The 26,559-nt window shown below is 40.1% G+C and overlaps 1 protein-coding gene across 1 annotated transcript; it reads left to right on the top strand.

Moving 5' to 3' along the window:
- Positions 1-227: 227 nt before the first annotated feature.
- LOC133619205 (uncharacterized) lies at positions 228-18,079 on the top strand. The gene is made up of 2 exons (XM_061980138.2): positions 228-491; positions 15,665-18,079. The coding sequence occupies exons 1-2, from the start codon at positions 386-388 to the stop codon at positions 17,281-17,283; spliced, it is 1,725 nt and encodes a 574-aa protein (XP_061836122.2). The 5' UTR covers positions 228-385; the 3' UTR covers positions 17,284-18,079.
- The last annotated feature ends 8,480 nt before the right edge of the window (positions 18,080-26,559 follow it).

Here is a 26,559-nt window from a genome sequence, read left to right as displayed (position 1 = left end):
AACTCATTTGAACGATGTTGATGGATAAAAGTTGTTTTACGTATTTTAAAGTGGAGTGATCGACTATTTCATGTTTTCAGTAAATACTTCTTGCGAAACGGTTGTATAAAATAAGAATGAGTAAGATGCCTTTATTGTGAAAAGAAAAATAAACGGCTTTTAAAATGGCTGATTTTGGCGCATGCGCAAACAGATCGAGCAGGTCAAAGGACTGTGCGGGCGACCAAGATGGCGGACTGAACGTGCTGTGGCTCGCTGAAGAAGTTTCAGAAATACAGTCTCACACTTTTGTACATTCACAAAGATTCGCTGTTTCTAAAGTCTGCACGTTGAGTTTGGAGCGATGGCGTGTTACCGGAAGTGAAGATTGAAGACGTGACAGAAGATGGACGACTACTGCTATGCTAAGATGGCGACGTCCGCTAAAAGAGAACATGAAAGAGAATCAACTTCCAGCAAATCACCAACGGAGATAAAGACGAAAGATGAAGGTGAGTGACTTGAAGTTTTGTCATTTGAATACTATTTGAATTTCAAGCCCTTAAAATCGAAATGAGCCGACCTTGTTGAAGAATGTAAAGAAAGAGCCGCCATGATTGTTAGCTTGAAGAAGGCAGTGGAGTTCACATCAGAGGAGATGAAAGAATGCAAAAGTCAAATGAAGAAACTAAATATATATTGCACCAATCAATTATAGGCTCCGCCCAAATGCCCCTCCTCCCCCCGCCCTCCCACCGCAACCCCGAATGGGACAAGCGGTAGGAAATGGATGGATGAATTATAGGCACCTAAAATATGTATTGTGTGAAAACACTTTACTTTAAAGGCCTACTGAAAGCCACTACTACCGACCACGCAGTCTGATAGTTCATATATCAATGATGAAATCTTAAAGGGGAACATTATCACAATTTCAGAAGGGTTAAAACCATTAAAAATCAGTTCCCAGTGGCTTATTTTATTTTTCGAAGTTTTTTTCAAAATTTTACCCATCACGCAATATCCCTAAAAAAAGCTTCAAAGTGCCTGATTTTAACCATCGTTATAAACACCCGTCCATTTTCCTGTGACGTCACATAGTGATGCCAATACAAACAAACATGGCGGAAAGAACAGCAAGCTATAGCGACATTAGCTCGGATTCAGACTCGGATTTCAGCGGTTTAAGCGATTCAACAGATTACGCATGTATTGAAACGGATGGTTGTAGTGTGGAGGCAGGTAGTGAAAACCAAATTGAAGAAGAAACTGAAGCTATTGAGCCATATCGGTTTGAACCGTATGCAAGCGAAACCGACGAAAACGACACGACAGCCAGCGACACGGGAGAAAGCGAGGACGAATTGGGCGATCGCCTTCTAACCAACGATTGGTATGTGTTTGTTTGGCATTAAAGGAAACTAACAACTATGAACTAGGTTTACAGCATATGAAATACATTTGGCAACAACATGCACTTTGAGAGTGCAGACAGCCCAATTTTCATCAATTAATATATTCTGTAGACATACCCTCATGTCAGCAGGCAAGGGAAGCTAGGGTCGATATTCTTCTCTTGATCATCTTCGGTACGGTGTGAGCCAAGACATCCAGGGGGGTTTAGCTTGCTCGTCTGCGGGAACAAACTGCCGCCATTGCTTGCCGTGCTACCGAGGTCCTTTGTCCCTGAATTGCTCACACACTCCGGCAGATTCAATGGGGGTCTGGCGGCAGATTTCTTTGACTTTATGGTTGGAAATGCATCTGCTTTGAGTGTCGCAGGATATCCACACATTCTTGCCATCTCTGTCGTAGCATAGCTGTCAGAGTTTGTAGGTGACGAACCCCAAGATGCAGAGAAGGCGGAAGGCATTGTACGAGAAAACATGATTTAATAAAACACTAAGGCAAAACAACAAACGAAAAAAGTAACAAAAGGCGCGCACAAGGCGGAGAACAAAATGAACTAAAATAGCACAGAGGCTAACTGTGGACAAGAAACCAAAAACACTTACTGTGACACGAAGGAACTAGGACATGAGCAGAGTGAAACCAAAAGTAAACAGAGCTACAACGACACGTGTTAAGACAGGTAGTAGCGACAATGATCCAGCAGTGACTGGAGGGTAGGGCAGGTATAAATAGCAGCTGGCTGATTGACACCAGGTGTGGCCAGGTGCCAATCAGCCACAGCTGAAGGGACACAGCACTCAGGGAGAAACAGGAAACAGAACCAAAATAAGAGCGTTGACAGGAAATGACAGAGGAAAAACTAAAACTTGACCAAACTGTCAGGGACAAGCCTGACAATAGCTTTCGTCGGTAAAGTGTGCGGAACAAACGTCCAATTTCTTGCCACTTTTGCATCTTTGGGCCACTGGTGCAACTTGAATCCGTCCCTGTTCGTGTTGTTACACCCTCCGACAACACACCGACGAGGCATGATGTCTCCAAGGTACGGAAAACAGTCGAAAAAACGGAAAATAACAGAGCTGATTTGACTCGGTGTTTGAGAAAATGGCGGATTGCTTCCTGATGTGACGTCACATTGTGACGTCATCGCTCCGAGAGCGAATATTAGAAAGGCGTTTAATTCGCCAAAATTCACCCATTTAGAGTTCGGAAATCGGTTAAAAAAATATATGGTCTTTTTTCTGCAACATCAAGGTATATATTGACGCTTACATAGGTCTGGTGATAATGTTCACCTTTAACATTGCAACACATGCCAATACGGCCGGGTTAGCTTACTAAAGTGCAATTTTAAATTCCGCGCAAAATATCCTGCTGAAAACGTCTCGGTATGATGACGTCAGTGCGTGACGTCACGGATTGTAGAGGACATTTTGGGACAGCATGGTGGCCAGCTATTAAGTCGTCTGTTTTCATCGCAAAATTCCACAGTATTCTGGACATCTGTGTTGGGGAATCTTTTGCAATTTGTTCAATGAACAATGGAGACAGCAAAGAAGAAAGCTGTAGGTGGGAAGCGGTGTATTGCAGCAGGTGTTGTGCCGGATAACGCACCCCCGTCGTAGAATTCACCCCCTGACTGTTGTGCCGGATAACACAGCCGGTGTTTCATTGTTTACATTCCCGGAAGATGACAGTCAAGCTTTACCATTGGCCTGTGGAGAACTGGGACAACAGAGACTCTTACCAGGAGGACTTTGAGTTGGATGCGCAGACGCGGTACCGTGAGTACGCATGCAGCTGCGGCTTCCAAACATTTGATCGCTTGCCCGTACGTGCGTGCCGCTATGTGCATGTCACGTACGTAACTTTGGGGAAATATATGTGCTGTATGAACTTTGGGGAGGTGAACGGTACTTTGGGCTGTGGGATTGAGTGTGTTGTGCAGGTGTTTGAGTTGTATTGGCGGGTTATATGGACGGGAGGGGGGAGGTGTTTGTTATGCGGGATTAATTTGTGGCATATTAAATATAAGCCTGGTTGTGTTGTGGCTAATAGAGTATATATATGTCTTGTGTTTATTTACTGTTTTAGTCATTCCCAGCTGAATATCAGGTCCCACCCGCCTCTCACAGCATCTTCCCTATCTGAATCGCTCCCACTGCCCTCTAGTCCTTCACTCTCACTTTCCTCATCCACAAATCTTTCATCCTCGCTCAAATTAATGGGGAAATCGTCGCTTTCTCGGTCCGAATGGCTCTCGCTGCTGGTGGCCATGATTGTAAACAATGTGCAGATGTGAGGAGCTCCACAACCTGTGACGTCACGCTACTCGTCTGCTACTTCCGGTACAGGCAAGGCTTTTTTTATCAGCGACCAAAAGTTGCGAACTTTATCGTCGATGTTGTCTCCTAAATCCTTTCAGCATAAATATGGCAATATCGCAAAATGATCAAGTATGACACATAGAATGGACCTGCTATCCCCGTTTAAATAAGAAAATCGCATTTCAGTAGACCTTTAATCGCAAAAAGTCCAAATTTCACTACAATAAAGTAATTATTCAGACGTGGACACTAAGGCTGAAACGACGCGTCGACGTAGTCGACGTCATCGGTTACGTAAATACGTCGACGCCGTTTTTATGCTTCGACGCGTCGCATATTTACGTCACACTGCCGTCATGGCGGAGCGCAAAGCAGATGATGCGAGCGGTGCGAGCGAGGGAAAAAAAGCATGCCAAAAGTCGTCAAAAGTGTGGGAGTATTTCAATAAACGGCCTTATAATGTTGTAGCGGTGAACAGCTGTCTCGTCAGCTGACGCGCGAGCTCGCAACCGTGGCTGCTTAGCAACCAGCCAAACCCCACTTAATAAAATTATATTTTATCTTAGAGCACATCCGCATCCCTATTCACCTAGGCAACCCCAGGAAATGTATATAATTCGGCATTATTTCGGCCAGTCGGCTTATAAAATCAGAGCCGATCAGTTTACGTTCACGCGCAGGTATAACGCGGCGCGCTCCTGTCTCATCTGCTGGTGCGCGAGCCCGGTAATTAGACAGCTGTGTCAAATCAAGGAGTACAAAAGACGCCAGCGCAGAGTGGAAAAAGGTTTAGTTCATTACAGATAACCAAGAGTTGTGCCAAAAGTATGTAAGATTTAATATTACTCTTCGTGGGTGTGGCGCACCTGTTGCGCTGGTGAGATTGGGGGGGGGGGGGGTTGTGTGCATGTAGCGTGCTTAGTCTGGAGGCTAAATACACACAGTGTGTTATGTAACTGTTGTTTAGTGTTGATATTCTTTGCTTAGTTTGATAAATGTTGTAGCAGTTTGCTTCATCAGGAGGGTGAAGTCGCTCAATTTAAAGTGTTGGATTTAACTGTGTTGGATCATTGGCTGCTGGTGAGGGCATAGAAAAGGGGGCATTTTTCTACCAGTAGACAGCGTTTAAGATTGAGTGTTTCACTGCTAAATTAATAATATATTTATATTGAATATGGATTTTAAATATGTATCTAAATAGGTGGTTAATTGGTTAGGTATTTATGTATTTGCATATTGGGTTTTCTGTTGCATTTATCTATTGTGTTTCTGGGTTTAAATGTATTTTATATGTATCTTGGTGCATTTATGTTGAGACAATTTATTTAAAATCTGTTTTAACTTAAAGGGAAAAGATGTGTCCATTTTCTTGCACTTGTTTAATGGTTAAGAGTTTGATAGCCTAATTAATAATTGTAAATTATGGGATTGATAATTGATTGATTTTTTACAGCATTTTAATCTTGTGGTGTTTTGTCCTTAAAGGTTTTTCACCTACTAAAGAAGCTAAAGGCTACTAAAGGCTACTAAAGACAGCTAATGACAGCTAAAGAAACTAAAGTCTATTAACACTGCTAAAGACTGCTAAAAAGACTAAAGAAGAAAAAAGAAGCTGTTTCTTCGTTGGAAAAACTGTTGCAAACTAAAGGAAAATAAAAGGAAAAAGTAACTACGGTCTGGTCTTTTGAGTGAAATCCAGAAGCCACATTCAGCATTGGTACATCCCTTCAAGTGTGGGATAAGCACAGCGAAAAAAGCAAAACACTTGACAGTTGTTGTATGCACACTGTGTCGAGCGGAAATGGCCTATCATAGCAGCACAACGGCTATGAACGAACATTTGAAAAGAAAACACCCGACAGCGTTCTTGCCATCACCATCAACTAGTCAATGGTCCGCGTGAGTATACGTTGTCATCATTACACAAAAACATGAATGTGTCATTTGTATCTGCGTTGTAAATTCATAAACTTAAACACTGTTTCGCTCTGAGAGGCGCGTTTGGCGTGCCTGTTCAGTGTTTACAAAGACGCGCTCCTCTTTAACGCTAACGTTAATTAGTTGTGCAAATACCTTTTACAACATTAACAGTTACATATACTATGTACAAACGAACAATTAACTTTCACTTTAATCATACTATCATTGTTGTGTTATTAAGCAAAATAAGCAATACTTTTACTTTTGTTGAAATGTTTACACTGTTGTTACAGAATATTTCGTTTTGCACTTTTTTGTATTGGATGTTTATCTTTATTTTTGCACATTTTAAAGCAAAATAAGCAATACTTTTACTTTTGAAATGCTTATACTATTGCAGAATATTAAGATTTGCACTGGATGTTTACTTTTATATTTGCACATTAAAAAGCAAATAAGCTACTTTTAATTTTGTTAAATGTTAAAAGTTTTAAATGTTTACATTGTTACAGAATATTTTGTCATGTTGTTGTCAATGTTGACTGAGTGGCCATACTTTTTTTTTTTTGTAAATAAAAGTCATGCCTTTTGAAAAAACTGGCCTACATTTATTTTTTCATCTTCATTTTAAATAAAAAAAATAATCGGTAAAAGGAAAAATAATCTATAGATTAATCGAAAAAAATAATCTATAGATTAACCGATTAATCGAAAAAATAATCTATAGATTAATCGATAGAAAAATAATCGTTAGCTGCAGCCTTACATAAAAGTATACAACATAGGGTGGCACAAAATACATCGATAATGAATAAAGTTAAATATGTATTGGACTAAAAAAATCAAGTCCTATTCTCTACTGTTCGCTAGTGTTACCGTATCTGAGTTATTGTGTAGAAATATGGGGAAATAATTAAAAAAGCAGACTTCAGTTACTAACCGTGTTACAAAATAGATCAGTTAGAATAATGTTGAATGTAGAGAACATTCAAACCCTTTATTTATTCAATCAAAAATATTGAAATTCCACTGTAAAGTTAAAATGCTAAAATGATGCACCTCACAAACTATGACCTGTTAGGATCGTACAACAATCGTTCTCAACATAAGAGGAGAGAAAAAAATACTTCAAACATTTGTATGCACGTACAACAACATTTTATTATATCGGTATGTGGAGTTAAATGGATTAGGTAAAGAAATCCATGTACCGTATTTTTCGGACTATAAGTCGCAGTTTTTTTGCGACTAAATATGTTTTTTTCCTTCTTTATTATGCATTTTTGGCAGGTGCGACTTATACTCTGAAAAATACGGTACTAATATGATCTAGTTTAGTAAACTGTTCTAAAGCTAATGTTTACAAAGTACAAAGAAGAAGAACCCCGATGAACATTTTGAACTCTTTGATCATCTTTTTCATCTCACTCTATGAAATACAAACTCACTTCACTATTTTTTATTTATTTATTTAATTGTATTATTTATGGAGTATGTTGTGAACACATTGAGAACAAGAAGTGAACAAAAGTGTACAGGTGATCAAACAAAACTAAACATTGTACATGAAGACAGAACAGGAGCGCTGATGGGTCACCACTTACGGCGCCCTGTAAAGGGTCAGACAAATGTGGTGGATGAGTTAAAAAAATAAATAAGTCGATCTCAGACTGGGCCTCTAGGGCAGTGTTTTTCAACCTTTTTTGAGCCAAGGCACATTTTTTGCGTTGGAAAAAATGCGGAGCCACACCACCAGCAGAAATCATTAAAAAACGACACTCAGTTGACCGTTAAGAGTCGTTGTCGCAATTGTTGGGTATGACTTTAAAGCATAACCAAGCATGCATCACTATTGCTCTTGTCTCAAAGTAGGTGTACTGTCACCACCTGTCACATCACGCCTTGACTTATTTTTACTTTTTTGCTGTTTTCCTGTGTGTAGTGTTTTAGTTCTTGTCTTGTGCTCCTATTTTGTTGGCTTTTCCTCTTTTTTTGGTATTTTCCTGTAGCAGTTTCATGTCTTCCTTTGAGCGATATTTCCTGCATCTACTTCATGCAATCATGACTATTTCAGTTGTTTTTATCCTTCTTTGTGGGGACATTGTCGATTGTCATGTCATGTCCGGATGTACTTTGTGGACGCCGTCTTTGCTCCACAGTAAGTCTTTGCTGTCGTCCAGCATTCTGTTTTTGTTTACTTTGTAGCCAGTTCAGTTTTAGTTTCGTTCTGCATAGCCTTCCCTAAGCTTCAATGCCTTTTCTTAGGGGCACTCACCTTTTGTTTATTTTTGGTTTAAGCATTAGACACCTTTTTTACCTACACACTGCCTCCTGCTGTTTCCGACATCTACAAAGCAATTAGCTACCGGCGGCCACCTACTGATATGGAAGAGTATTACACGGTTACTCTGCAGAGCTCTAGACAGCACAGACATTCAACAACAACACATCATTTGTAGACTATAATTACTGCTTTGCAAAAATATTTTTTAACCCAAATAGGTAAAATATGATAATCTCCCACGGCACACCAGACTGTATCCCACGGCACACTAGTGTGCCGCGCCACAGTGGTTGAAAAACACTGCTCTAGGGGCACAGACTGGGGCTGAGGAAAAAAATGTATACCCGATAAGCACATATGCACATGTTAACACAGAAACCACAAGACTTGCAACAGGAAGGGGAGAGGGCAGGCATCCGGCCCAAAGTTGCCAGCCACTAGGGGTGCTACTCTGTTTTCCGTCATACTACGTGGGGTGAAGCCGTGGCAAAGGCGTGGGGTGGGAGTAGGGGTGGGGATGGGGATATGTGTGCATATGTAGCCATGGTACATGGTGTCTGTTAAGTCAGGTTTAAACACTGACACAAGGCTGAAGCTTAGAGGTGACAGAGCTTTCGCCGTTGCTGCTCCCAAGCTCTGGAACGACCTACCCCTGAGTGTTAGACAAGCCTCCTCTCTTCCTGTTTTTAAATCTCTCTTAAAAACATACTTTTATTCCATGGCTTTTAACACTGAGTGATCTCCATCCTGCAATGGCGCCCCATAATACACCTGCTGTGATCCTGTTTTTATGTTTTTATGTTTTTATTAATTCTATTTTAATTATTTATTTTTTATCGTGTTCTGTTTGTGTTGTGTTGTGTTTGCTCGGTACTCGTTTTATCTTTTAACCTGCTCATTGTACAGCACTTTGGCTACCCCTGTGGTAAATTTTAAATGTGCTTTATAAATAAAGTTGATTTGATTTGACTGATGACATTTATTAATCAGACAAGAAGCAAGGAACCATGCAGAGACATAGTTCAATTTAGCTCATGAGGAGAACGCATGGAGCTGCACACTTAGTCACAGTCTCGCCCTACGCTCTAAGGTTCAGCTCCCGCGTCCCTCTATTTATTCAGGAGTTTCACAGTCAACATCACTGAGGCCGCCTCTTAAAGGAGTGGTCACATATATTATGCAAAGCAGGTCCAGGACGTACAATACGTGACGGGATGTGCTGGGGCCTTGTGATTTCGCCTTGTCTCTGCTTCGTCTGCGTGCTGTTGTCTTATCTTCGTTGAGGTCCTTGAAGTCCTTGGCTGTTAGTGGGCTAAAACAAAGATAACATCTGCGGCTGAGGCCACCCCTCAGACAAGAAGTTTTTGTCCTTGCACATATAGAAAAAGTACCGTATTTTCCGCACCATAAGGCGCCCTGGGTTAAAAGCCGCGCCTTCAATGAACGGCATATTTCAAAACTTTGTCCACCTATAAGCCGCCCGGTGTTGTAAGCCGCATCTAACTGCGCTAAAGGAATGTCAAAAAAACAGTCAGATAGGTCAGTCAAACTTTAATAATATTTTAAAAACCAGCGTTCTAACAACTCTGTTCACTCCCAAAATGTACGCAAATGTGCAATCACAAACATACGTATATCAACATGGACAGAGCTGCGTGAAAAAAGCCACCCGGCCTCTTCGCGTAAACTTAAACTTACCTTAACCACTCGCTCATCTTTTCTTCATCCATCCCTTCGAGTTAGCTTTTATGATGACGCCGGCTGGAAAGGTCTCTTTTGGCAAGGTCTTCCTTTTGAATATCACCATGGGTGGAAGTTTCTGGCCATTAGCATGACAAGCTAGAACCACAGTAAAGGATGACTTCTCATTCCCTGTGGTGCGAATATTCACCGTACGTGCTCCCGTTGTATCCACAGTGCGTTCACAGGAATATCAGTTGCTGTGAAATAGTAATCCGTGTGCGGATGGAGAGATTGCGTCTTTTCATGAACCGGATCCCTGACGCTTAGTAGGAGCCATTTTGTGGTCTTTACAGATGTAAACACACAAAGGAAATGAAACGTACGGTGATATCCGCGCGCTTTTTCTTCTTCTACGCGGGCGGGTGGTTGCTTACAGTAGAAGAAGAAGCGCTTCCTGTTCTATGGGGGCGGGTGCTTACCTTGGCGGTTGCTTGCGTAGAAGAAGAAGCGCTTCCTGTTCTACCGGGAAAAAAGATGGCGGCTGTTTACCGAAGTTGCGAGATCGAAACTTTATGAAAATGAATCTTAATATTAATCCATATATAAAGCGCACCGGGTTAAAAGCCGCACTGTCAGCTTTTGAGTAAATTTGTGGTTTTTAGGTGCGGCTAATAGTGCGGAAAATACGGTACAGCTTAAGCACAATAGCTAATTACTATAGCAACAGACTTTAAGCATACTAAAGTTGTGTGATAATATATATACATAATTCTTCTAACAGTCTGTAGGTCTGGAGTTGCTCTGCAGGCAGTGGCAAAGGAACAGAGTTAACTTTACTGGTGTTGTTGACAGAGAAGGAGTTTGTTTCGTCTTCGCTGCACTGTCCTCGAGGGGAATCTTGAAGGAACGACCTTGCCACGTCGCAGCCAGGGAATACTATCAAGATCGGAATGGTTGTGTTTGAACGAGCGAAAACAATTTTCAGTCTTCAAATTCATCCTGCAGGGCAGACGATCTGTCACCCATTCTGTTCATAACTTTTATGGACAGAATTTCTAGGCGCAGTCAGGGCATTGAGGGGATCCGGTTTGGGGGCTGCAGGATTAGGTCTCTGCTTTTTGCAGATGATGTGGTCCTGATGACTTCACCTGGCCAGGACCTTCAGCTCTTACTGGATTGGTTGCAGCCGAGTGTGAAGCGACTGGGATGGGAATCAGCACCTCCAAGTCCGAGTCCATGGTTCTCGCCCGGAAAAGGGTGGAGTGCCATCTCCGGGTTGGGGAAGAGGTCTTGCCCCAAGTGGAGGAGTTCAAGTACCTCGGAGTCTTGTTCACGAGTGAGGGAAGAGTGGATGGTGAGATCGACAGGCGGATCGGTGCGGCATCTTCAGTAATGCGGACGCTGTATCGATTCATTGTGGTGAAGAAGGAGCTGAGCCGGAAGGCAAAGCTCTCAATTTACCGGTCGATCTACATTCCCATCCTCACCTATGGTCATGAGCTTTGGGTTATGACCGAAAGGACAAGATCACGGGTACAAGCGGCCGAAATTAGCTTCCTCCGCCGGGTGGCGGGTCTCTCCCTTAGAGATAGGGTGAGAAGCTCTGTCATCCGGGAAGAGCTCAAAGTAAAGCCGCTGCTCCTCCACATGGAGAGGAGCCAGATGAGGTGGTTCGGGCATCTGGTCAGGATGCCACCCGAACGCCTCTAGGGAGGTGTTTCGGGCACGTCTGACCGGTAGGAGGCCACGGGGAAGACCCAGGACACGTTGGGAAGACTATGTCTCCCGGCTGGCCTGGGAACGCCTCGGGATCCCCCGGGAGGAGCTGCACGAAGTGGCTGGGGAGAGGGAAGTCTGGGCTTCCCTGCTTAGGCTGCTGCCCCGCAACCCGACTTCGGATAAGCGGAAGAAGATGGATGGATGGATGGAAGGGCAGACGATCCGATGTTATCCAAAATGACATAAGTCTGAGTGTCCAGAGTACTGCCCGCACTTTCAATGGCTGCCAGCATCTTCCAATCAGGGCAACGCTTGCTCCAATCAGCATATGTCTTGTTATCATGGTTCCGAATAAGTAGATTACTGTCAACGTCCTCCACGTGGCACTCTTTCTCCTAGGAGTCCGTCGTGTGTCCAGCAACGACCGTTCCCAGAGAACGGATAAGTTGCCCCGAACCCGAGATCTTGTCGATTTTGTTGAGAGGCAAGCTGATCAATTCCACTGTTTGGATTTTGGAAAGCAGTGCAAAAAGAGGCAATGAGAAAGTTCAACAAGACGGAACGAGGCAAAGATGCAAGCAGGGCAGACACGGAGAGAAAGTCATGGGAAAGGGGGTAGGAGTCAATCAGCTCTGCTTCTTTATACTTCATTTTTAACATGTTGAAAAGATCAACCGGAAATTGTGACGTATTATGTTGTAATTGTTTGCATGTTCGAAATAAAGTCAACCGTATGATGATGTCATAGTGACACCGCCGTGACCACACCCCCACCACACCTCTAGCCACACCCCCACCACAACTTTATTGGCAATCTGTGGGAAACACTCAAGGGGTCATATTATGATTTTTTTTTTTTTGTATTTTTAAAACACTTTAATTTTGGTTTACATAACCTTTAACCTCTTAAAAGGGATTTGCAAAACATTGTATTCTCTTTTTATTTACCATTTACACAACGTGACAACTTAAAGGGGAACATTATCACCAGACCTATGTAAGCGTCAATATATACCTTGATGTTGCAGAAAAAAGACCATATATTTTTTTAACCGATTTCCGAACTCTAAATGGATGAATTTTGGCGAATTAAACGCCTTTCTATTATTCGCTATTCGCCATTTTCTCACTTTCGTCGGTGTGTTGTCGGAGGGTGTAACAACACGAACAGGGACGGATTCAAGTTGCACCAGTGGCCCAAAGATGCCAAAGTGGCAAGAAATTGGACGAAATTTGTTCAAAATACGAGGGTGTGGAAAAGCCGACGAAATGGTCAGTTTCTTTCATGTATTGTAATCAACAGAAAGATATTGTCTGACCCAAGAACTACAAAAGCGAAGAGGAAGCAGGACCAGAGTCCCCTCCAGGCACCGCTTTTTTGAACTCTTTTACGACCTCTTTTTTGAACTCTTTTACAAACCTCTTTTTTGAACTCTTTTGGAACCTCTTTTCTGAACCGACCTTTTCTTTTGAACTGTTTTGTAATCAAAGGCGATGGCTGTTTACGACCCCGTGTCCCTTTGGAAGCAGCTGTTGCCATGTGGTCAGGGAAAGTCCAAAAAAAAGGAGGCGTACAATCTTTTGACAGAGCGTAATGACACTGTACAAGGGTACATATGTACAGGTTTCTCCTCACTGAGCCAAATTGAATTCTGTCTCCGTTTGATTCTTTGCTTCTTGTCTGTTTTAATAGATGTCATCGATGTTTAAACCTGACAGTTAGTAATATAATCAGTTATTAAGTTGGCGATGTAGCTCGTAGCATAGCTTAATGTATAGCCAGCTTGAGCCTCTATTGTTTACAAGTGGTCAAAGCAGTAGCGGTAGAAGTATTAACATGATACAGAATAGAAACACATTTTATTGTTAATATACACATGGATATGTCCAGGAATTAGCATTGGAGGGATAAAGACTCAATATAATTTTTAATCTTAGCCAGCGTATAGTACCAGATTAGCCACCGGGCTACCTTCCTTTCTTTCTCCCGCATCGTCTCTTCCCTCTTTGAGCCGACAACAAAACACATTGAGCCGTTGGTCTCACTATATCATCTGGGATGTTGTGTTGTGGTGAAAGTCAAATAAAGATTAGGTGGTTGGTGGCGACAACAACTATTAAACTAAGATGCATCCAACAACACCACCTTCCGAAAACTACCATTTTTGAAAGCAGCCAAAAAGTAGCTTGAAGATAGGCCGTTACAGCAAAATCTATGCAAAAGAACCATCATTAACTCTAAAGGCTTAGTGGCCACATGCGTGGACAGCACCTTTTAGCTCTTATTTCCAAAATTGTGTACTGAATTGGGGTCTTATGGCCGCTTATGTGGACACTTATACTGCCATCTGGTGGTCTCAGAAGAGTATAACATACAATGGAATTTGGAAAACAAAAGTGTAAAAATAAGAATTAGAATGTCACTAAACATGAAGTACACGTTTGTGTACTTATGGACTAAGTACATCATATCAAAAGATGATTCTTAGTTTTTATTCTAAGTAAGGTCCAATAAATAAAAGCATGTAAACAAACAGCTTGGGCCTTAAAGGGGAACACTATCACAATTTCAGAAGGGTTAAAACCATTAAAAATTAGTTCCCAGTGGCTTATTTTATTTTTCAAAGTTTTTTTCAAAATGTTACCCATCACGCAATATCCCTAAAAAAAAGCTTCAAAGTGCCTGATTTTAACCATCGTTATATACACCCGTCCATTTTCCTGTGACGTCACACAGTGATGCCAATACAAACAAACAGCAAGGTATAGCGACATTAGCTCGGATTTCAGCGGCTTAACACTGTCTGATAAGATAATTACTAACAACTATGAACTAGGGTTACAGCATATGAAATACATTTGGCAACAACATGCACTTTGAGAGTGCAGACAGCCCATTTCAGGCGCGCTAAGAACATATATTTTTCCACAATTTCAGCACTCAGGTTAACCATACCTAAATAGACACAAAATACTGCATTACACAAGACTACCCGAATGTACTCGAATGATTGAAAAAAAAAAAATGTTTTTAAGCTAAATTATTGGTAAACACAGTTTATGTATAATAATTTACGTAAAACCGCGAGTAATGAATAAAGTTTTCATCAATTAATATATTCTGTAGACATACCCTCATCCGCTCTCTTTTCCTGAAAGCTGATCTGTCCAGTTTTGGAGTTGATGTCAGCAGGCCAGGGAAGCTAGGGTCGATATTCTTCTCTTGATCATCTTCGGTGGCTTAAGAGGTAGAAGCGGTGTGAGCCAAGACATCCAGGGGGTTTAGCTCGCTCGTCTGCGGGAACAAACTGCCGCCATTGCTTGCCGTGCTAGCGAGGTCCTTTGTCCCTGAATTGCTCACACACTCCGGCAGATTCAATGGGGGTCTGGCGGCAGATTTCTTTGACTTTATGGTTGGAAATGCATCTGCTTTGAGTGTCGCAGGATATCCACACATTCTTGCCATCTCTGTCGTAGCATAGCTTTCGTCGGTAAAGTGTGCGGAACAAACGACTGACCATTTCGTCGGCTTTCCCCACACCCTCGTATTTTGAACAAATTTCGTCCAATTTCTTGCCACTTTGGCATCTTTGGGCCACTGGTGCAACTTGAATCCGTCCCTGTTCGTGTTGTTACACCCTCCGACAACACACCGACGAAAGTGAGAAAATGGCGGATTGCTTCCCAATGTGACGTCACGTTGTGACGTCATCGCTCCGAGAGCGAATAATAGAAAGGCGTTTAATTCGCCAAAATTCACCCATTTAGAGTTCGGAAATCGGTTAAAAAAATATATGGTCTTTTTTCTGCAACATCAAGGTATATATTGACGCTTACATAGGTCTGGTGATAATGTTCCCCTTTAAAAGTATTTGTTAGGAAAATTGTTATTTGGCCCCTATTGTCTTACAGTAGAGGGCTAAACTAGCTACACAACAACTCGAGCAAACATTGCTAACGTATCATTCACACATTTCTAGCATACTGTTGATACTTCCCGTTTCATTGTCTCCTCCATTGCCATAAATAGTAGTCACAGAGCCCGCCATTAAAAGTAGTTTTTCGGAAAATCCAGGGTTTGTGGGTGAAGCAGGACTCTTTTCCGACACTTGAAGCGACTTCTTCCCAGTTGAAGGCCCATTACCACGAATCATAAAAGTCAGAGGTAAGGCACTTGTAGTGACTTGTGCCAGTTAAAGCAAACAATAACAAAGCATTTTCCTTCATTGGGTTTCATTGTGGACATGTTGCGGTACAGTACATAGAAAATGTGTAGCGAGTTCAAGGAGAAACATCTCATAGATCATGTCTGAATTTAAAGTGTGTTTGTGTCCTGCAGACGTCCAGCAGACGATTGGTCATTCAGAACAACTTCCTCCTCGGGCAAATGATGAGGGCTACACTTTTAAGCAAGAGAGTCCAAGGTCCCCCCACATTAAAGAGGAAGAGGATGAATTCTGGATAACACAGGAAGCTGATCTCACCAAGTTGCCACTGACTATTGTCTCTGTGAAGACTGAAGATGATGAAGAGAAACCACAAGTCGACAACCTCTTAGCTCCACTATCAGATAGTGAGGCTCAAGACAATGTTGAAAAACCTTTGAGCAGCGATACAGACTGTGAAGGTGATATGAGGACTCACACTGACAACAAACATTCCAACTGCTCCAAAAAGGCCGTTAAAAAACATTTTAACTGCTCAATTTGTGCTAAAAGCTTTACCAAAAAGAGCAGTTTTACTCAACACATGAGAACGCACACAGGGGAAAAACCATTTGATTGTTCATTTTGTGGCAAAACATTTTCCCAAAAGATTAATTTGACAGCACACATGAGATCACACACGGGAGAAAAACCATATAATTGTTCAGTGTGTGGTAGAACTTTTTCCTATAATACCCATTTGACAAACCACATGAGAACACACACAGGAGAAAAACCATTCAACTGTTCAGTTTGTGGGAAAAGATATTCCCGGAAGAGTGAATTGATAATACACATTAGAACACACACAGAGGAGAAACCATTCATTTGTTCAGTCTGCGGCAGAAACTTCTCTCAAAAACAAACTTTGACTGCACATATGAGAACACACACAGGAGAAAAGCCGTTCAAATGTTCCATTTGTGGTAAAAAATGTTCACAAAAGACCAATTTGACAGCACACATGAGAACACACACAGGAGAAAAACCATTTAAGTGCTCAGTCTGTGATAAAGTTTTTTCCTATAAAATCCATTTGACGACTCACATGAGAACACACACAGGAGAAAAAACATTTAATTGTTCTGTGTGTGGGAAAGGCTTTTATCGTAAAACTGATTTAACTAGACACATGAGAACACACACCGGTGAGAAGGCATTTAAATGTTTAGTTTGTGGTCAAAATATTTCTCAAAAGGCTTATTTGACAGCACATATGAGAACACACTCAGGAGAGAAACCATTTAAATGTTCAGTTTGTAGTCAAAATTTTGCCCGCAATAGCCATTTGACTGTACACATGAGAACACACACAGGGGAAAAACCGTTTATTTGTTCAATTTGCGGTAAGAGATGTTCTCGCAAGAGTGATTTGACAGCACACATGAGAACACACACAGGAGAGAAACCATTTGATTGTTCGGTTTGTGGTCTAAACTTTGCCCGAAAACAATATTTGACTGGACACATGAAAACACACACAGGAGAAAAAACATTTAATTGTTCAGTTTGTGGGAGAAGTTTTTCCCGCAAGGAAAATTTGGCTGGACACATGAGAACGCACACTGGTGAAAAACCCTTTAAATGTTCGGTTTGTGGGAAAAACTTTGTTCTCAAGACGCAACTCACAGGACACATGAGAACACACACCGGAGATAAACCCTTTGATTGTTCAGTTTGTGGAAAAAGCTTTTATACCAGGCGAGGTATGAGGCGGCACACACTGAAACACACAATAGAGCAAAACACGTAGGCGTGTATACGTGGTATAAGAAAAATGTCAGACGATAATATATGTTAGGACACAAGAACACACACTGGAGAAAAAATGCCAGTTGTCCAGTTTGTGTTACAAGTTATACCGTATTTTCCGCACTATTAGCCGCACCTAAAAACCACAAATTTACTCAAAAGCTGACAGTGCGGCTTATAACCCGGTGCGCTTCATATATGGATTAATATTAAGATTCATTTTCATAAAGTTTAGGTCACGCAACTACGGTAAACAGCCGCCATCTTTTTTCCCCATAGAAGAGGAAGCACTTCTTCTTCTACTGTAAGCAACCACCCGCCCCCGTAGAAGAAGAAGAAGCGCGCGGATATTACGTTTCATTTCCTTTGTGTGTTTTCATCTGTAAAGACCACAAAATGGCTCCTACTAAGCGACAGGTTTCCGGTTCTTGAAAAGACGCAATCTCTCCATCCGCACACGGACTACTATTTCACAGCAACTGCCTAAAGACTTTCAAGAAAAGCTGGCTACTTTCCGTGCATATTGTAAAAACAAGATAGCTGAAAAAAAGATCCGGCCAGAGAACATTATCAACATGGACGAGGTTCCACTGACTTTTGATATTCCTGTGAACCGCACTGTGGATACAACGGGAGCACGTACGGTGAATATTCGCACCACAGGGAATGAGAAGTCGTCCTTCACTGTGGTTCTAGCTTGCCATGCTAATGGCCAGAAACTTCCACCCATGGTGATATTCAAAAGGAAGACCTTGCCAAAAGAGACCTTTCCAGCCGGCGTCATCATAAAAGCTAACTCGAAGGGATGGATGAATGAAGAAAAGATGAGCGAGTGGTTAAGGGAAGTTTACGCGAAGAGGCCGGGTGGCTTTTTTCACGCAGCTCCGTCCATGTTGATATACGACTCCATGCGCGCCCACATCACGCTGGTTTTTAATATATTATTAAAGTTTGACTGACCTATCTGACTGTTTTTTTGACATTCCCTTTAGCGCAGTTAGATGCGGCTTATAACACGGGGCGGCTTATAGGTGGACAAAGTTTTGAAATATGCCGTTCATTGAAGGCGCGGCTTATAACCCAGGGCGGCTTATGGTGCGGAAAATACGGTACTTAAAAGAGCAATTTGTTTGATCATATGAGAGAAACCCTTTCGTTTCAGAGTTTTTCTGGAAAAACTTCCCAACATGTAATGTATTACAGCATGTGTCCAATCAAAATAGTCAGTGCTAAAACCTTCACCCCAAAATCGAGACGATTCTTTATTCTGCGTGCAATTTAATGTGTTAGCTTAGTAGTCTTCCAAGTTAATCGGTTACAGCAAACTAAGCATGGAATGTTTTTTTTTTTTAATTGTGAGTTAGAGTGATGCTTAAAACATAGCAGCTACACAACTTTGATGTGTTGACAACAACTTGGGTGGTGTTTTCCTCGCCTTCCTTTTGAATTACAGAAGTGTACAACAATGATCATGAAATGTTGCTTTTTGTTGTGACAATCTTGCGTAATAGTATTGTACATGCACACAGAGTGTAAATAAAAAGTCACAAACAAGAGACCATGACAGTGTGGCGTCCTCTGATTGTCAGTTTATTTGTAAATATCTGTGCTACAACCAATCAATCAATCAATATTTACTTATATAGCCCTAAATTACGAGTGTCTCAAAGGGCTGCACAAACCACAACGACATCCTTGGTTCAGATCCCACATCAGGGCAAGGAAACACTCAGAACAATGGGACCATGAGAAACCTTGGAGGGGACCTAACATAATAGTGAAAGTCCAGTCCATAGTGGATCTAACATAATAGTGTGAGAGTCCAGTCCATAGTGGATCTAACATAATAGTGTGAGAGTCCAGTCCATACTGGATCTAACATAATAATGAGAGTCCAGTCCATAGTGGATCTAACATAATAGTGAGAGTCCAGTCCATAGTGGATCTAGCATAATATTGTGAGAGTCTAGTCCATAGTGGATCTAACATAATATTGGGAGAGTCTAGTCTATAGTGGATCTAACATAATAGTGAGAGTCCAGTCCATAGTGGATCTAACATAATATTGTGAGAGTCCAGTCCATAGTGGATCTAACATAATAGTGTGAGAGTCCAGTCCATAGTGGATCTAACATAATAGTGAGAGTCCAGTCCATAGTGGATCTAACATAATAGTGAGAGTCCAGTCCATAGTGGATTTAACATAATAGTGTGAGAGTCCAGTCCATAGTGGATCTAACATAATAGTGTGAGAGTCCAGTCCATAGTGGATCTAACATAATAGTGAGAGTTCAGTCCATAGTGGATCCAACATAATAGTGAGAGTCCAGTCCATAGTGGATCTAACATAATAGTGAGAGTCCAGTCCATAGTGGATCTAACATAATAGTGAGAGTCCAGTCCATAGTGGATTTAACATAATAGTGTGAGAGTCCAGTCCATAGTGGATCTAACATAATAGTGTGAGAGTCCAGTCCATAGTGGATCTAACATAATAGTGTGAGAGTCCAGTCCATAGTGGATCTAACATAATCGTGAGAGTCCAGTCCATAGTGGATCTAACATAATAGTGAGAGTCTAGTCCATAGTGGATCTAACATAATAGTGTGAGAGTCCAGTTCATAGTGGATCTAACATAATAGTGTGAGAGTCCAGTCCATAGTGGATCTAACATAATAGTGAGAGTCCAGTCCATAGTGGATCTAACATAATAGTGAGAATCCAGTCCATAGTGGATCTAACATAATATTGGGAGAGTCTAGTCTATAGTGGATCTAACATAATAGTGAGAGTTCAGTCCATAGTGGATCTAACATAATAGTGTGAGAGTACAGTCCATAGTGGATCTAACATAATAGTGAGAGTCCAGTCCATAGTGGATCTAACATAATAGTGTGAGAGTCCAGTCCATAGTGGATCTAACATAATAGTGAGAGTCCGGTCCATAGTGGATCTAACATAATAGTGAGAGTCCTGTCCATAGTGGATCTAACATAATAGTGAGAGTCCAGTCCATAGTGGATCTAGCATAATATTGTGAGAGTCTAGTCCATAGTGGATCTAACATAATAGTGAGAGAGTCCAGTCCATAGTGGATCTAACATAATAGTGAGAGTCCAGTCCATAGTGGATCTAACATAATAGTGAGAGTCCAGTCCATAGTGGGGCCAGCAGGAGACGTCCACCCGGGGTCTGGACTTTGGACAGCCAGCACTTCATCCGTGCCCACCGAATCCTGCTGTAACCTTTCCCGTTAAAGCCCCTCTTAAATAGGCCCAACGACGCCCATGCTGGAAAAGTTCTGTATGTACAATCTTAACAGTTTTATTGATTCTCAAAGATTAGACTTGTCTAAAGTTTGGAGCGATGGAGTGTTGTCTGAAGTGAAGATTGAAGACGTGATAGAAGATGGACGACTACTGCTATGCTAAGATGGCGACGTCATGTAAAAGAGAAAGTGAAAGAGAATCAGCGCCACCCGTTCCTATTTCTATAGCTTGTTCGGTCGCTCTCCCGGCCTAAGCTGTTAAATTCCGTTCTTGCCACCCCTCTTCATTTTAGACAGCCTTTAAAAAGCTGGGAAGAATCCTAATAATTGGATTCTTTGGCTGACTTGCGGATGCAAACGAGGGCAAAAACTTTAACTTTTTTGAGTGATCGGTACATTTGGATTGATGGTGTTGTCAGGCACGGAAGTCCAGCTAAAGCTGGGGTAAAACATTTTAAAAATGTGAGTGTGAACAAGAGTGATACACCCAACACACACACAGCTTGGGGAAATGAGTAAGTGTCCAAACTAGGTTAAATAGCGATTGATCTCAATAAGACTCAAAGGGTAGGCCGGCGTGCTAAGCTGTCTTTTAGTAACAGGCGTCCCCAAAAGGATACTTTATAGAGGCTGAGAAACTAGCAGTTATAGTTACGGCCATAAGGCTATTGTTTGGTGGTGAAGCGTTTAGAGCCAAGAAACCGGCTGAATAAGGTTTTATGACTTACGTATAAAATACTACACGGTCTAGCTCCATCCTATCTTGTCGATTGTATTGTACCATATGTCCCGGCAAGAAGTCTGCGTTCAAAGAACTCCGGCTTATTAGTGATTCTCAGAGTCCAAAAAAAGTCTGCGGGCTATAGAGCGTTTTCTATTGGGGCTCCAGTACTATGGAATGTTCTAGCAGTAACAGTTAGAGATGCTACCTCAGTAGAAGCATTTAAGTCCCATCTTAAAACTCATTTGTATACTCTAACCTTTAAATAGACCCCCCTTTTAGACCAGTTGATCTGCCCTCTCTTTTCTTTTCTACTCTGCCCCCCTTTCCTTCGTGGAGGGGGGCGTCACAGGTTCGGTGGCCACACATGAAGCACTGGCTGTCCAGGGTCGGGACCCCGGGTGGACCACTTGTCTGTGCATCGGTTGGGGACATCTCTGCGCTGCTGACCTGTCTCCGCTCGGGATGGTCTCCTGCTGGCCCCACTATGGACAGGACTCTCACTGTTATGTTAGATCCACTACGGACTGGACTCACAATATTATGCTAGATCTACTATGGACTAGACTCTCACAATATTATGCTACATCCACTATGGACTAGACTCTCACAATATTATGCTACATCCACTATGGACTAGACTCTCACAATATTATGCTACATCCACTATGGACTAGACTCTCACAATATTATGCTATATCCACTATGGACTAGACCAGGGGTGCTCATTACGTCGATCGCGATCTACCGGTCGATCACCAGCCAGGCATTAAAAAAATAGTCCTAAAAATGAGCGATCATAAATCTTCACTATGACGTCACTTTCGTCACTTGATTGACATTCACGGCACCCGAGGGTCTTCTGAGATGACGCAGGCTGCTGCCAGATCATTAAAATTACCGACTGGAAGGCGAGAAACACTTTATTTCAACAGACTGGCGACGTACCTGTCGTCAAAACTCCAAAGACCGACTGCACAGTTGCACAATAAAAGCTCTGCTTCATCCTGCCTGCGCTACCAAAATAAGAGTCTCAGAAAGCTGGCGTGCACAAGCTAGCAAGCTACGGAGTTTGCCGACAATGTATTTCTTGTAAAGTGTATACAAAGGAGTACGGAAGCTGGACAAATAAGATGCCAAAAACCAACCACTTTCATGTGGTATTGGACAGAAAGGAGGACTTTTTTTCTCCTCCATTCGAAAATGCGGACATTATCAGCACCACTGTCTGATTCCAAGCAATGCAAGTCATCAGAATCAGGTAATACACCAACTTATATTCTTGTCTTCATGAAAGAAAGGAATCTATATGTGTTAAACATGCTTGTATTATCTTTAAACACCTTTAACTTATTAACAATATTAACTATATGTGTTAAACATGCTTGTATTATCTTTAAACACCTTTAACTTGTTAACAATATTAACTACATGTGTTAAACATACTTGTATTATCTTTAAACACCTTTAACTTGTTAACAATATTAACTATATGTGTTAAACATGATTGTATTATCTTTAAACACCTTTAACTTATCAACAATATTAACTATATGTGTTAAACATGCTTGTATTATCTTTAAACACCTTTAACTTGTTAACAATATTAACTATGTGTTAAACGTGCTTGTATTATCTTTAAACACCTTTAAGTTGTTAACAATATTAACTATATGTATTAAACATTCTTGTATTATCATTAAACACCTTTAATTTTTTAACAATATTAACTATGTGTTAAACATGCTTGTATTATCATTAAACACCTTTAACTTGTTAACAATATTAACTATATTTATTAAACATACTTACATTATCATTAAACACCTTTATTTTTTTAAGAATATTAACTATATGTGTTAAACATGCTTGCATTATCATTAAACACCTTTAACTTGTTAACAAAAACATATATTTCATAAATAAGTAAATATAAATTATATATGTGAATGAGGTAGATCCCCACGACTTGATCAATTGAAAAGTAGCTCGCCTGCAGAAAAAGTGTGAGCACCCCTGCTGTAACCTTTAAATAGACCCCCTTTTAGACCAGTTGATCTGCCGTTTCTTTTCTTTTCTCCTCTGCCCCCCTCTCCTTCGTGGAGCGGGGCGTCACAGGTTCGGTGGCCACGGATGAAAGACTGGCTGTCCAGGGTCGGGACCCCGGGTGGACCACTCGTCTGTGCATCGGTTGGGGATGTCTCTGCGCTGCTGACCTTTCTCCGCTCGGGATGGTGTCCTGCTGGCCCCACTACGGACTGGACTCTCACAATATTATGCTAGATCCACTATGGACTGGACTCTCACACTATTATGTTAGATCCACTATGGACTGGACTCTCACACTATTATGTTAGATCCACTATGGACTGGACTCTCACACTATTATGTTAGGTATATTTGAGCTCATTTAATATCCTTTACTTTTATCCTCTTTGTACTGTATATAATTTAGTTTTGCATGTTTCATGACACATTATCTGCATGTAATATTGGCTGCATTTCAGATAGTTGTTTGTGTGCCATTTTGTTCCAGACCACAGCAAACATTACCTAGCTTGCCAAAGATTGTAATAAATCTATTTAAAGAAGACAACCTGCCATTTCCTTTAACTTGGACACACACATCTATACCTTTGCCCATTAAAAGCCAGTAATTTCCAGGACTTATCTCTCCTTCTGAGTAGCCTCTGATTTACTAATGGTTTCTAATGTTGTAAAAATGTGTAGAATAAATATTAAATTTTACGTCATGTCTTTCCTTCATAATAAGACTTATATACAGCTTTTCATTTTTTGCGGCTCTAGACAGATTTTTTGGGGGTATTTTTGGTCCAATACGGCTCTTTCAACGTTTTTGGTTGCCGACCCCTGTTTTATGCTGTTGGAACCATTCAAATCACGAAGAGAATACACGTTGTTAAAGTTTTGTTTGATATACTTTTAACGTTTACTAGTTCCCATGTAGGGCAGCACGGTGAAAGAGGGGTTCGTGCATCTGCCTCACAATACGAAGGTCCTGAGTTCAATCCCGGGCTCGGGATCTTTCTGTGTGGAGTTTGCATGTTCTCCCCGTGACTGCGTGGGTTCCCTTCGGTTATATTTTGATAAACAATCATAAATGAATATTTCAGCACGTACACAATGTTGACATCTATAGTTATATTTTGATAAACAATCATAAATGAATCTTTCAGCACATACACAATGTTGACATCTATATTTATATTTTCATAAACAATCATAAAGGAATCTTTCAGCACATACACAATGTTGACATCTATTGCTATATTTTGATAAACAATCATAAAGGAATCTTTCAGCACATACACAATGTTAACATCTATAGTTATATTTTGATAAACAATCATAAATGAATCTTTCAGCATGTACACAATGTTGACATCTATAGTTATATTTTCATAAACAATCATAAATGAATCTTTCAGCACATACACAATGTTGACATTTATAGTTATATTTTCATAAACAATCATAAATTAATCTTTCAGCACGTACACAATGTTGACATCTATAGTTATATTTTGATAATCATAAATGAATCTCTCAGCACATACACAATGTTGACATCTATTGTTATATTTTGATAAACAATCATAAATTAATCTTTCAGCACATACACAATGTTGACATCTATAGTTATATTTTGATAACCAATCATAAATGAATCTTTCAGCACGTACACAATGTTGACATCTATAGTTATATTTTGATAAACAATTATAAATGAATCTTTCAGCACGTACACAATGTTGACATCTATAGTTATATTTTGATAAACAATCATAAATGAATCTTTCAGCACATACACAATGTTGACATCTATAGTTATATTTTGATAAACAATCATAAATGAATCTTTCAGCACGTACACAATGTTGACATCTATAGTTATATTTTGATAAACAATCATAAATGAATCTTTCAGCACATACACAATGTTGACATCTATAGTTATATTTTGATAAACAATCATAAATGAATCTTTCAGCACATACACAATGTTGACATTTATAGTTATATTTTCATAAACAATCTTAAATTGATCTTTCAGCATGTACACAACGTTGACATCTATAGTTATATTTTGATAATAATAAATTAATCTTTCAGCACATACACAATGTTGACATCTATAGTTATATTTTGATAAACAATCATAAATGAATCTTTCAGCACATACACAATGTTGACATCTATTGTTATATTTTGATAAACAATCATAAATGAATCTTTCAGATTTATTTATTCATGATTATCATGATTTATTTATTCATGATTATCAAAATATAACTATAGATGTCAACATTGTGTACGTGCTGATAGATTAATTTATGATTGTTTATGAAAATATACAGTAACTATAGATGTCAACATTGTGTACGTGCTGAAAGATTCATTTATGATTATCATTATATAGTATAGTTATATTTAGATAAACAATCATAAATGAATCTTTCAGCACATACACAATGTTGACATTTATAGTTATATTTTCATAAACAATCATAAATTAATCTTTCAGCACGTACACAATGTTGACATCTATAGTTATATTTTGATAATCATAAATGAATCTCTCAGCACATACACAATGTTGACATCTATTGTTATATTTTGATAAACAATCATAAATGAATCTTTCAGCACATACACAATGTTGACATCTATTGTTATATTTTGATAAACAATCATAAATGAATCTTTCAGCACATACACAATGTTGACATCTATATTTATATTTTCATAAACAATCATAAATGAATCTTTCAGCACGTACACAATGTTGACACCTATAGTTATATTTTGATAAACAATCATAAATGAATCTTTCAGCACATACACAATGTTGACATCTATAGTTATATTTTGATGAACAATCATAAATGAATTGTTCAGCACATACACAATGTTGACATTTTTAGTTATATTTTCATAAACAATCATACATTAATCTTTCAGCACGTACACAATGTTGACATCTATTGTTATATTTTGATTAACAATCATAAATTAATCTTTCAGCACATACACAATGTTGACATCTATAGTTATATTTTGATAAACAATCATAAATTAATCTTTCAGCACGTACACAATGTTGACATCTATAGTTATATTTTGATAATCATAAATTAATCTTTCAGCACGTACACAATTTTGACATCCATAGTTATATTTTCTTAAACAATCATAAAGGAATCTTTCAGCACATACACAATGTTGACATCTATAGTTATATTTTGATAAACAATCATAAATGAATC

This window comes from Nerophis lumbriciformis, linkage group LG20 (assembly GCF_033978685.3).
Source record: "Nerophis lumbriciformis linkage group LG20, RoL_Nlum_v2.1, whole genome shotgun sequence".
Taxonomy (NCBI): domain Eukaryota; kingdom Metazoa; phylum Chordata; class Actinopteri; order Syngnathiformes; family Syngnathidae; genus Nerophis; species Nerophis lumbriciformis.
The sequence above is the reverse complement of the archived record's forward strand: the minus strand, read 5'-3'. Positions and strand labels throughout refer to the sequence as shown.